The 13,940-nt window shown below is 47.1% G+C and overlaps 1 protein-coding gene across 2 annotated transcripts in view; it reads right to left on the reverse strand.

Moving 5' to 3' along the window:
• The window catches only part of PHF21B (PHD finger protein 21B), a 147,278-nt gene extending 144,466 nt beyond the window's left edge, over positions 1-2,812 (reverse strand). For both annotated transcript variants that reach the window (XM_032689105.1, XM_032689104.1), the window contains exons 1-3: positions 2,668-2,812; positions 2,139-2,171; positions 1,790-1,855 (exon numbers count right to left, since the gene is read on the reverse strand). In XM_032689105.1, the coding sequence (XP_032544996.1) occupies positions 1,790-1,855; positions 2,139-2,171; positions 2,668-2,721 (153 nt within the window). In that variant the 5' untranslated portion in view covers positions 2,722-2,812. The remainder of the gene's footprint in view (positions 1-1,789; positions 1,856-2,138; positions 2,172-2,667) is intronic.
• Between the last annotated feature and the right edge of the window lie 11,128 nt (positions 2,813-13,940).

Here is a 13,940-nt window from a genome sequence, read left to right on the forward strand (position 1 = left end):
GTGTCAGATTTGCTTTAGAAAAGAAAGTATCTGATTTGATTCTATACAGTGATTAAACATCTTTGTGCTCTGCTGAGTAGGGTATTCTCTCCCCTCCCCCCTCCAAAAATGGCATCAAAGCAATCAAAATGGTAATGTTGAGCATGAATGGGGCCCCATCCCCCACCGGCAAACTCCGCAGACTTTTCTCCATGTTAGGAGGAACCAACACCCCTTCCTCACAAAATGGAAGCTTCCACTACCAAACTGAGAGTGCTGACAAATTCTGATTACAATAAACTGGGAGGAAAAAAGGGTGGCGTGCAGCCACCATCGCCCGCGGGCACGGCTCGCACGGGCACGGAGCACTTTTTGCAACTTCCACCGCAACTCCGGCAAAACAAAACACAACACACACACCGAAAAAAAAAAAAAAAGGAAAAAAAAATTAAAGGAAAAAAAAAAAAAGAAAAAAGAATGGGGAAAAAAGGGGTGGACCCGCGCACGTGCCCCTTTCCCCCGTCCCCGCGGCGGGAGGGATGCGGGGATGGATGCGGGGATGGATCGGGGATGGATGGAGGGGCGGCTCTGGGCTGGCGGGCGCTGTCCCCGGTGCTGGTGCTGAACGGAGGAGCCGCGCTCGGGGCCGGGCGAGGGAGGGCAGGGCAGCCCGGGCAGCGGGGCAGGGGCAGCGGGGCAGGGGGGGCACCCCGGGGGCGGCCGCGGAAAGTTGAGCCCCGGGCTGGGCAGGGGGCTCCGGGCGGCACAAACCCCGCGGGCTCCGCCGACCGCCCCCCCCGCGCCTGGAAGTGCCGGGAGAGGGGCCAAGGGAGGGAGGGGGGCGCGGGGAGTTGGGCGAGTGGGAAGGGGAGCGGGAAGGGGAGCGGGAAGGGGAGCGGGAAGGGGAGCGGGAAGGGGAGCGGGAATGCGGGCGGGAAGGGGAGCGGGAGCGCTGTCCGCGGTGCTGAGCGCCCGCCGCCCCCCGCCCCGAAACTTTCCTGCCGGGAAACCTCCTCCCGGGGGTCACCCCGCGCAGAAACAGCCACGGCAAAGTTTGGGGAGGGCAGGCAGCCAGGAGGGGAGCAAGGTTCCCGGCTTGTTCTGGCCCCCTCCTCCGTTTCGGTGGGCTGCTCCCCCCGCCTCCCCCCACGGCCACCACCTCCCGGCAGCCGAAACAGGTTAATCTGTTTTTATTCGTATTTTTGGAAGCGGGGCGGGGGGGGGAAAGTGAAAGTGCCTAAGTGAACTCGAATCAAAAGCCAACACGTCAGATCAGACCAAGGGAAGAGAAAGGCAAGTGGGGAGGGAAAAAAAAAAAAAAAAAAAAAGACGAAGAAGAAGAAGAAGAAAAGAAATAAAGTGATCAATAAAAATCAGTTTTGTAATCAAACCCAGAAATGGCTCCGAACGGGGCTCCAGCCTCCCCCCTCCCAACTCTTACTCTGCACATTACACGGAAGTGCACAAAGTAGCCCAAGACAGGAGAATTTTCCATATTCCTAAAACATGTCGACCAACTCAAAATGGACGCCTCTCTTTTTTTTTTTTTTTTTTTTTTTTTTTACGTTTTAACTACTGCTTATCTTTTTACTACTAGTACTGAAAATCATTCTTTCCCCCAGCAAGACATCAGAGAACCCGACCTCATTATGAAAACATGCATTTTCTGACTCTACGCAGAGGAAAATGAACGTTATATTCCCTGCTGCCGGTATTTTTCAGCTAACGCAGACACTTTTCGGATGTTTAGATAGTGCACCGTAAAAACAAGAAGAAAAACCAAACACAACTGAATCGATCTGTTCCTTACTTGTTTCTCATTAAGAGCTGCTATTCTTGATTGCCTTTCATGGATTTGTTTCTTAAGATCCCCGTTCTGCAAAAACGGCAACAAGATGCATATTAAAGGCAAAGTGCAAACTAACCCCCGTAATGAATAAACTTGCGAGCTAGAAATTGTTCAAAGGCAAAACCGTTCCACCGAAGCCGTACGGAAGCATGCACACACAAAACACCCTCCTTAGCAAGAAAGCTCAGTGCAGACTACAAAATGAGATCTCTTACTGATAAAGTTTCTCATCCTGCTGTCCCAGCACAACTGCGCTTATTACGGCAGGGATAAAATACTGAAGAAGAGAAAAAAAAGGATCTGCATTTACCTGTGGATCTTGCTTCATCTGTGCAACTAGTTTCTATTAAAAAAAAAAAAATCGCCCCCCCCCAAAAAAAAAGGAGGAATTAGAAACTGTTTCAAGTTTAATGGATTTTTTTAAATGTATGTATGTGTGTGGACGGGGGAGGGAGGGGGGTAAGGAACAAAGAGGCAAGTAAACACTGCGAGTCAGTTTCTAGCAAAGCTCATAAATATTCAAGTCTCGTCCTAATCTCTCCAACACACACACACACACACACACACACACTCGCACTCGCACTCGCTCACACTCACGCACACTCACACTCGCACAGCACCGACCGCAGCGTTCGCTCCGCATCCTCTCTCTCCCCGGCACACACACACACACACACAAAAACTCGGCCCAAAGTACTTTGTGGGAGTGCTCGCCATTGCGGCGGGGGGCCGGGGGTCCCGCCGCCCCCCCTCCCGCTGCGGCACGGCGGCGGTGGCCGGGCATGCACCGGGTCCGGCGGGACCGGCAGCGCGGGGGACCCGCCGGCGCCGTCCTTTACCTGCTGGCACGGGATTTCCACTTTTAACGCCTCCTGCAAGCTGTGTAGCTCCATCCCTGCAACTTGCCAGGCACTTTCCTGCCACTTTCAGCGCCGAGGGAAGTTTGTTATTTTTTTTGTTTGTTTGGTTGGTTGGTTGGTTTGCTTTTTGGTTTGGTTTTGTTTGGCTTTTTTTTTTCTCTTTTCTTTTCTTTCCCCCCTTTCTTTTCTTTTCTTTTTTTTTTCTTTTTTGGCTTTTTTGTTTGTTTTTGTTTTCTTTTCTCTCTCTCGCTTTTTTGTAACCGACCCGCCAGCCAGCCAAGGCAGCCACCCCCTCCCTCCCTAGGATATAAAAAAGTAATAAAAAAAAAAAAAAAAAAAAAAAAAGAAAAGAAGAAGAAGAAAGGAAAGCCAGGGAAAAAAATGGATAAAAAAGAAGGAGTAGGGCGGCGGGAGCCCCCCAGCACAGCCCAGTCCTGGCCGCGCACGGCAAGTTGTTCTCCCCAGTGCGGGGACTCGGACTCATCACTCACTTTCCGCCCAGCCGGGGGGGGACGGACCCCTCCCCGCGCGCCCCCGCCCGCGCGCGCCCCCCGCCCCGCCCCGCGCCCGCCCCCCCATCCCCCCGCAGCCCGGCCCCGCCGGGCCCCTCCCGCGGGGACGGGCAGGGAAAACGGGAGGGGGGGGAGCCGGGAGCGGGCAGGGACTATATTTCCTGGCAGGGCGCGCGCCTGGATCCGCTCCGCCCGCGGGGAAAGTTGTGCCTCGGCCCCGCGCGCGCGCACGCGAGTGCCCGGATGGAGCGGGGGGGGGCGGAGGGGGGGGGGAATGCGATGGGGGGGCTCGCGGCCCCGCGCGTGCGCAGAGCGCGAACCGCGGCTACCGACCGAGCTACAACAAAGTGGGGAGGGAGGGGCGGGGAGAGAGGGAGAGGGAGAGGGATGGGGATGGGGATGGGGATGGGGATGGGGATGGGGATGGGGATGGGGAGAGGGAGAGGGATAGGGATGGGGATGGGGATGGGGATGGGGATGGGGATGGGGATGGGGATGGGAATGGGAATGGGGATGGGGATGGGGATGGGGATGGGGATAGGGATAGGGATGGGGATAGGGACAGGGGCAAGGATGGGGCAGGGATGGGGGCAAGGGACAGGGATAGCAATAGGGATAGGGATAGAGGGGAAGGGATGGGATAGGAACAAGGACAGGGATAGCGATAGGGATAGGGATAGAGGGGATGGGACAAGGATAAGGAGAGGAATAGGGATAGGGGTAGGGATAGGAGTAGGGACAGGGATAGGGATAGGGATAGAGGGGAAGGGACAGGGATAAGCATAGGGATAGAGGGGAAAGGACAGGAATAGGGACAGGGGTAGGACAGGGAATAGAGCGTAATGGAGAGGGAATAGAGTGGAAGGGACAGGGACAGGGGCAAGGGCATGGGTAGGGATAGGGATAGAAGAAGGTGGTAGAACCCTGAGTTCACCCCGTTCCCCACTCACCCCATCCTCGGCCGCCTGCCCCTCCCCAGGAGAAGCTGCTGTCCCCCGATGCCGAGTCCTGGCGCCCCAGAACGGGGTGTCCAACCTGAGAGATGTCAAAAAGCCAAATGTGACTGGGGGGATGACGTTTTCTGGCAGACGAGCAGCTTTTGGGTCTGCAGCTAAAGGGGGGACGAGCACCCAGACGGGGTTGGAGCAGCTCCAGGGGAACGGGGTGGGAGTGTGGGACGTAGGGACACAGGACCCACTCAAACAAACCCAACAAACCTGCTGCTGAGGGATGGCAGCACAGAACCAACCATGATGACAGTCAACATTTAGGGCACGTTCTAGCAGCTTGCTGATGGAATGCTGGGGACAAGAACTCTGGTGCAAACATACTCCCAGTCCTGCACTGACTGAACACGGGTATTGCATCTAACCTGCACTAAAACACGGAGTTGAAACTCGCCCTAAGTCATTAGTCAGTATTTAAAACACCACTGTGCTCCAGATGTGCCTGGATGCCAATTTTAATAACTAATTAAGTTCATCTCAAAAACTAATTAAAGGCACTAATATACACCCAAACCAACTTACATCAACTATACTCTAATTAAAACTGCTTTGAAATATAATGTGCCGGGAGTCCAAAACAATGTACCCAACGTACATTAAACCTCTCAGACATATTCTGTCCAACCATAACACAACTTACATTAAAATCATGTGAAAATCCATGGTGAAATATTCTCAGCCTGACAAAATTAGGAGTAAAGACTAAACTGAAATTTTCTATTAACCTTACAATGAAATAAATTAGTTTAGAAGAGCCTTATTGGAATTAGCAGTATTTGTCAGGGTAACGGGCTTCATTTACAGCATTTGCTTAATGTTGGCACACAACTTGAACAGGTGAAAGCAAGAAACTACTTTCACTCTTTCTCTCAAGATCATGTCTAGGTCAGTTTGTTTTCCGTGGTGTACTTGGTGTCTGGACTAAAAATACCAGAGGGGGTGTTTAATTCTCAGTCAACTAAATGGCTTGGCTGTATGGGGGGACTTTTAAAATCTAAACTCTACTCATACCTGTAAAGACAAGTCAGTCAATCCTGCAGATACTGATGAGTATGAAAATGTTTCAATGTTGAATACGTGTTCTCACATGTCCTATACAAAGGTATTTTGTAATAGACCCAACAAAAGCCAGGTAATTTTGTAAATTGGGAATGCTTCCTTTATAATCTCTGGTTATACCAGAGCAAATCTGCTGTGAGTTTGGGCATCAAGTAAAACCGATTAAACTAGTGAAGAAGGATTTCTCTATGTGTTACTTGTTAATTCATTGATATTCCAGTGGCTGATTTGCTTTAATGCATATTCTATTGCTAGAGCAGAGCCTTTTTCTCACCATTATCAATTAATCACCTGTTGATCAGAACAAAACTAGTGATTCCTGTTAGCCTGACTTCCTGCAAAGAAGTAATAGGGGCTCATGGCGTGGACAATTTGATGACATTACCTTTGAGGGGTGAGGGTTATCGTGTCATCCTCCCCACAGCACTGAGAGGCCAACAGGAAAAGTTCACAAATTTGTTTCAACCTGCCCACCATTCAAAAATTGGCTTGTGTATCTACAGTGCTACTATGATGGGTCACAGATTTTAATAGAAACATAAATTATAAATTGTAACCCGTAATGAAGTGCATTGCTTTTCATTTATTGATACTAATATTGTTTTCTAGAGAAGTTGTGTAAAATACATTAATCTGTCAAAGACATTTATGCAACAGCATTATGCAGCCACCTATGAAAATGTTAACAGCTTTATGCAATTTACTTGGGGATACAGTGGCAAAAGTCATCCTGCTTGCTGGAGGGAGTGAGAGCTCAGTGGGCTCCCCTTCCATCCTTCCCCTGCATAAGGAACACTTACAGCTTAGCTGGGAATGCAAAGGAACGGGAGAGGGAGCAGGACAGCTGGCAGCATTGCAGAGGGGGCTGCTGAGGCATGGAAATCTGTGGTTGGTGCTAACCAAAAAGAGGTCATTTTTACGAAGTGTGACTTGTCATGTGATTGAACAGATTTTTCCTGGACCCCTGGAGAGATTCTCCTGGTTCTTAGAAGCTGTCAGACTTCAGAAGTCCTCCAGAAGAAACCACACCAGCTCCTTTCTCCTGATGGGGGAGATCCCATTCAGAACCTGGATGGGGGCTTTTATACACAGAACTCCTTTTCCTGCTGTGCTGGAGAAAAGGGTTGTGTCTGCAGCAAAATATAAACAGAACCTCTCTGTTGCCAAAATAGTTGCCAGTTTCTGTTTAGATGAACACAAACCAAGAGGTCAAGTTTACAAACACTCCGTCCATGAAAAGCTTTATACACATGAATCAAAGTCCTTGATAATAAAGTTACTGATGTGCACAAACCCTTTCTAAATCAGAAGCCTTTTCTGCAAAATGTTATTGCAGAAATGTATTGATAGACTGACCTACCTGAGGATGGGATGACCTAAAAATGCACAGTAGAGAACCAATAATTAACACTTTTTGTAACAGTATTTCCTGCACCCAGAGCCAGGACCAATTGTTGCATCAAGAGCACAAGACACCCAAAAAATTTTTCTTCTAATGCGTTTAATTACAGGCAGCCAGGAATCCAACATGAATCTCACACTTCAACCCCCCCAAAAGCTGATGATGTTCATCAGGCTGGCTGATTGTCAAAGATGTGTAGTTTACCCTGTATTTTCTGGAGGCCTCTATCCTGCAATACCTTCCCTCCCCTTTTAAGATCATCTCTCCAGCTTAACTGAGAAGATGCTTTAGAGAATGGGAATTATGCTATGGAAGTAACTTCTTGCTCTTCCCAAAGTCAATTTAACTGGAGACTAGAGACAATGGTTATCTTGGTGAGATTGAGAGATGTAGCCAGCTCTGGTCTCTGGTGGAAAAACCTTTGGGAGAGGCAAAATGAATCAGGAAATTCATTAGTTCCCTGTGATTATCAGAGGGAAGGGATATGAAGAACAATGAAATGCTGATGTCCAAGATATGCAGGAGGTTGAAACATTTGTCTAAAGATCTGATCCTCCGAGTTCATTTCTAATCCTTTGAAATCCTCAGTGTCTTGTTACCTGGAGTGCCCATATTCCCACAATTCCTTCATCAGAGCTGCAAATCAGTCATTCTTCACGGGTTCATAAGGTAGCCCTTGCATGCAAGGGCAAGAGGCATTGTGTCCTTTCCCTTCCTTTACATGAGTAAAATCGGGGTCAGGGAGCAGAACCTATTCTCCTTGGATCGTTTCTGCATGGTGCATTTGAAAGCCGAGAGGACCCAGCTATTAATGACCCATTGTTAGGCAAGAACAACACCAGGCTGCACTGCAATTCCTTTGGAGACTCAGCGTGGGAAAGGAGAGCTTACCCTCTCAACCAGGACAAAGACCTCTGCTGAACTTTGGCAACCCCTCTTAACGGGAATTCCTTACGCTATTTTTCCTTGTGGGCAGTTTTCTTCCTCATCTTTGTTTCGGTATTTTTAAGCACACTTTCAATTCTCTCCGGCTGCTGCTCAACTCATGTACTTTATCCAGCCTGATCCTGCTCCCTCGGATGGTTCTGGAAGTGCAGAGATGTGGCAGCACCAGGTGCCTGTGGATGAGACAACTTCAGCACATCTCCAAGGAGGGGTCTGACATCTGGTGATCTGGCCATGCAGACAAACCATTTCACCTGCTCTCTTCCCCATCCTGCTAGAAAATCTTTGACTACAAATAACATTTATTCCTCCAGGGTAAAATGGAGGAGAAACAGCAAATCAGTTTCTTACCAGATTTCTCACGCTGTTGGTTATGACTTTGTCACTTTGCCACATTGTCATTTATGAACTGCATGATGTAATGGAGTGTATTGCATCTGGAGATAATCTGAAGTTTGGAGGGCAGTACAAGTGTTAATGGACAGGATGAGAGCTCAGAACGACTGTGACAAACTGGAGAAATGGTCTGAAAAAGTAATCTGCAATTCCACATGAACAAGTGTTAGAGATTAAGTTTATGCAGCTATAATCAACTTCACAAATACAGGGATAGGAACCAACTGCTTAGAGAGTGGTTCTGCACGAAAGGGATTGGAGTTTATAGTGGATCAAGCATCAGGTTGTTGCAAAAAGACCAGAGAGGCATGAATAGGAGTGAAGTCCCTAAGATACATGGAATGATCCTTCTGCTCTACACAGTACTGTCAAAGTCTCAGTACCACACTTCAAGAAACATGTGGCTGAATTAGAGAGAAAGCAGACAACATTAGCAAGAGCAGTCAGAGGTCTGGAGAATGTTTAATCTTTAAAGAAAGAGTTAGTTAAGGCTTGGAGTTACAGCAGGAGGACTGAGGAGAGACGTCAACAGCCTTCGGACAGATAAAAAGAGGAAGGGAACAAATGGTTCTTCAAATCCAGAGGGAGAGAACAGGGAGGGTTAAATTTACATTGCATAGAAGGAGATCCATACTAAGTATTATGAAAAGCATATCTAAAGGCAAAAGTAGGTAATGCTGGTGCACACTCCCTTGGGAGATGCTGGAATCACTGGTATTGGAGATCTCTGAGAAGAGGCTAAACAACCAACCTCAGTACTCCCTTGGAGGAATGGGAGAGGCAAGATGACCTCTTAGGACCTTTTCTGGACTGGTATAGTATTACCCCTCTGATGATATAGCTGATGCATCATATTAGGATACCGTAAATTGCATCTACTACCAGCTCTCCCTCTTCATCACATGATTCCTCTTGTTGATTCATGGCTGTCCTGTCCCGTATTTCACTCAGCCACAAAAAATTCCTAGTTCCAGTTACCCAATTACAATAGGTTATAACCCCATGCCTTGCAACCTGTTGCTTCTGCTGTTAAACCATCATAAACCCACACTTCCCATCGAATGCTTGAATAGCAAAAGGAGAAAAAAGTGATTCCCTGTGATCCTATTCCAGTTACCAGGGGTTTTAGATTTCCAGTCACCTTCATCTAGTGGGAGAAGGATAAAAGAAAGAGAGCAGACACTTTGTCTTTGTAATAGTTCCAAATGTAAAACACAACTTGAAAGAAACATAAATCCTACAAGGCTTTAAAGAAGTCTCAAGATTTTTCTGAACGTGTTTATATTCTTGCTTTACCTCTTCCACATCCACCAAAACGACTCACACATGTTGACTGCTCAGAAATACTCTTGGTATCAGTCAGGACAAGCACAAGATCCTTCCTTCTTAACTCGAGAGATATAAACACTCTCCTGGCTTTCTCTGTGAGAGGAGGATCCCACTGACAACTGTGGGAGCTGCAGGATCAGTCTCACAGGAGCCAGGGTGCCCTTCCAGGGTGTTGCCATAATCTAAAAGCAGGTACACAGAGATTTTAGAGTGCAACCAAAGACAGCAATATTCACTTTGGCTTGTCTCTGAAACTCACTGCTGCAAAACTGGCATTTACAATAGAACATCTTGAGGCTTTTCTGCAGCCTTTGTCCTGTCATTATAAGGGCAAATTCCTCTGTGCTCTAGCGAGGCATTCAGGATTTGACTCATGGGACTTTTCTGTCACTCTCCATTCATTCACATCAGCTGCATCCCAGTTCTGGAACACAGATTTCCCCAACAGTGAAGATTTGAGAGCCTTGAGACTACATTTTTAAGGGTATCTATACCTTAACAAACTTGGATCCCAAACACCTTTAGAGATCTGACTTGTCCTGTAAAGCACCGCTTTCTTTGATTTCAGAAGGTGTTAGGTGCCTGTACAGCCTTAAATTCTGGTTTTCCCCTTGAGGTAGGAGCTCTTCTTGTGATCTCAAGTCCATTGTTTGCAATTAAATGGTTTCTTTTCCATTATCAGCTCTGAGCATTTCTCCAGTTACAACAATGTCCCTTGTTCTCCCATTGTGTTACAAGCGCTTTCCTGTACTGCCTTTCATCCTGTCCTTCCACCTCTCTCCTGTATTTCCCCTGACTTTTCCAGCTATCTCATTTTAGCCTCCTGTCTGAATCACAGACTCAGGCCTTCCAAGTAGACTCTGAATCTCAAGATAGGACAAAATTCTATTCCGTGTGCTGACTTCAGCAGAGAATGTTTGATTCCATCAGCAGAAAAGATTTGGCCCTTTAAATGCAAAATGCTACCAGTATTTTTGTGCATTTGACAAACTACCAGTGGGATATGTGCCAGTGAAAATCATCAGCTGGGCTTTTGCTTTCATTTCAGCCCTTGGAAAGTCTCCCTCCCCATGTTGGCATACCCACAGGTAAAAGGACTTCAGAAAAATGCAGGCATTCCAATGCAAGGAAATAAACTCTTTGCAAATCAAACCTTTTGGCACATTTGCAAGCCTCAGCAGCACTGCTCCCATGCTGGGTTCATGAAAACCAGCTGCATCAGGAAGCATAACGTAGAAGTTCAGGTAAAAGGGATACACAAACCATTTCTCTCTTGTCAGGAGCAATTATGACTGAAGTTCTTTCACTCATCCCCCCACAACCACAAGCCAGGTACACACACACCTCATTTGGGGGCAAAGAGGTAAAGTCACCTCCGTTCTCTACCCAATTTATTTTTGTTCTAAATACCAAACTTAGGTCTTATGTGCTGCTGCTCACACATCACATACTCTGCAGTGCCTGGTATAGTAAATGAGCTGCTTTTTAGCAAGCATGATTCCCTACAGGGGATTTTTGTGTTCATTTTCCCTGGGAAGAGTCAAAACAAAAGAGTTCTCTTCTCAGTCGATTCTTTTGGGTTTGAAAGAACGTTTTGAATCTCTCCAAATAGACTTTTACATCCGTGTAAATGACCACACAAAGTGGAACCCTGTGAAAACCCAAATGCTAGAACTGTCCCCATGTGACAGAGCAGCCTGTGTGGAAAGGAAGCTCAACTCCACATGATCCTGGACTCTTGGGGAAAGCTGCTCAAGAAAAGGGTCCTTTCTGGAAAAGGTTCCTATTATGTCAAGGAGTTGTACAGTGCAGGAAGAACACCTAACACCTCACCCCGAGGAGGAGCTGTGCCTGGGTTGAAGGAGCACCCCCCTGCCTCACACCCATGGTGTCAGTGCAGGAAAATCACTGCCCAGGAGACCTAAATCAATGCAGTGTGATTTCCTAAAGCCCTCACGCTGGGCTAACATCACCAACTTTGAAGTGAGGAGTAAAATTCAAATGAGGCATAATAATGCTGAACACTTCTGAAAATCCCTCCCGTGACCTTGAGGCTCAAGGAATATTTTAAAATTTGATCAGCAAATTCTGGGTATTTCTCTTCTCCTGCTGGAAAAGGTGCTATCATTTTCATTTTTTTTTTTTTCTGGAGAATTAAGTCACACACCCAAAAACAAAGAGTAGACAAATTCCCTAGCTTTTCTTTCTTCGTTTCTTTCCTTTTTCCTTTTTTTTTTTTTAATTTAGGCTAGAAGCATAAGAACTGGGGTATATAGCTAGTACAGCATAACATTGTGTCAGAGTGTAAAAGGTTTAGAAAAGAAACTCACATCCCCCAAGTGACTCAGTCCCTTGGATTTGTGATGCTTCATCACTTCCAGGATATGTGAACTCACACTTGAGTCCTTCTGGGTCCTTGGGAGTGGGCTGCTCATCTGCTTGGAGAAAAGAATCCCATGTCTGCTGAATGTCACCTACTCCTAGACATTCCATGTTAATGAAGAATGGAGCAGGGTATTGAGGTTCATAGCGAGTTCTCTCCTATCTGTCTCCTCCCTCGGAAATGAGCAGTCCAGACCTTCCAGCATCACTCTCCAGAGTGTGCCTCGACCTCCTTTTCGGGCAGGAGGTAATGAGCCAGCTGGTTCTACAAAATGCTTCCTGAACAGGCTCAGCTCCCAGTGGCACCTGGGAAAACTTGGGCAGACTGATACACAAACCTGGCTGAAAATCATAGTCGTGGACAAACATCTCTCGTGAGGCCTGAGTTCTCCCAGGCTGCCAAGGAGATTTAGAAGCCTCTTTCCAACAAGAGATATGAACTCAAATCCCTCGGGCAGTGTGGAAAATCCTGTTTTTAAGCTTTCTAGTACAGAAAGGTAGGAGAGAATAAGCATCTGCCAGCCCAAGCCTGGGCACAATTCAACCACACTGTTTTGGAACAGGTACCTCTGCCACTGAGGTCTTCACTTGACCAAACAAATCATCTGCCACGGAGGAAACTTTGTGTTTGTCCTACTACCCTAAAAACCAGGCCTGGCTCCAGCACAGGCCACAGACTTTCTGACCTCTGTCCTCTCTTTGTGGGCAGTGCAGAAGGAGCACTGACACCCGTCACCTTGGCTCCATCCCAGGTGACTCACCTGCCCGGTGCCACGTTCTGCTCCCACACAAAGTGCCCGCACACGTAGTCCCAAGGTTTTGTTCCCCCGTGTGCTGGCAGGGATTTAACCCAAAGCCACTTTTACTTCAAATGAAAAAACACTTCATTAATTTCTGTGGCAGAAAGCAACAGGGCTTTTGTAGTGCAATGAACAGACAGTGGCCCAGCAGGGAGCAGGAGGAGCTTTACAATAAAGCCTTCACCTCTCTCTGGCTCTGTGCAAAAAGCCCAGCAGTACCCAGACACATTTCCACGGGACAGCCCAATTTCTGCTGAACTGGATGAAAAGGAGAAGCAGCCCCATTTCACTGTGCTCCTGCACACAGAAACCCTGCTTAACACTTCTGCTGAACAGAGCCCTAGGGCAGGAAAGATATTGAACTCCCATAGTGGAGTGCCAGTAATGGCTTTTTAAAACCATATCAATTTGTATCATTTGCAAAGCACAAATATTTAATCTGGTTTTAATTACAGAAACCTCCTAGATATTGTATTTCTTGCCTCTCCTCCTCCCCACCCTCTCTTTCAATTTTGTTGTTGCTGCTGTTGTCCTTCACTTCCAGCCTCGCTGCCTTGCAAGGCTGATCCAGTCCCCAGAATCCTTTTATCACTCTGCTTTGAAAAGGAGAATTGAATTTCTTTTGTACATCGGGGCGAATTTGTAAATAACACTTGTCCAACAAATTTTGCTCCAAGGATCACTCTGGGAATATCTTCAGATCAATACCATCCCTGTTAATATCGCTGCAAAGAAACGCTGCACAGCACCACAGAGAGGCTGTGGGAATATCATCTTCAAAATAGGGGGTCTGAGAAAGTCAAATGAGAAGTGTTGAGCAACAGGATATTGTTCATGCAGCCCATGCACTCATTCTCTGAGCAGGGTACACTAATTATCTCCTAGCATTGCAGCAGCACACACACAGGCTCCCTGGTATGGCAACTGTGCTGGGAGCTGCACCAGCTGAGGTTAAAAAAAAATGAAATGAAATGAAATAAATAAAATAGTTATGACAGAAAGTCCCCGTGTTCAATGAAATTATTGGTCATGTCTTAACACGTAATCACGGGGAACAGCTGCAAAGAATATTAAAAAGTATGTTCTGCATTCTCAGGGCTTTTTTCTCTTCCTTAAATAAACATACGGAGGTTCCTTAAATAGTCCTCTCTGCACTAATCATAAGTGCAACAAAAGATGTGCAAAGGCTGCAAAACACAACAGAGCATCAGAAAAAATAGATTAAACCCTTGAGGGAATGAGACTTTCTCTCCTGTCCACCAGTGTTCTGGTAGGGCACTGAAGTGCTCTCACCTCACTCAGGAGCTCTCCCCCAAAAACTGGTGAAACAAAAGGCTTCTGAGGGCTTTCTAAAAGTAACCAGGGCTGTCAAAATAGAGGAGGGGAGGTGGACACTGGGTATACACAGCCCATGCTCCTT

The sequence above is a fragment of the Chiroxiphia lanceolata genome, chromosome 5 (genome assembly GCF_009829145.1).
Source record: "Chiroxiphia lanceolata isolate bChiLan1 chromosome 5, bChiLan1.pri, whole genome shotgun sequence".
Taxonomy (NCBI): domain Eukaryota; kingdom Metazoa; phylum Chordata; class Aves; order Passeriformes; family Pipridae; genus Chiroxiphia; species Chiroxiphia lanceolata.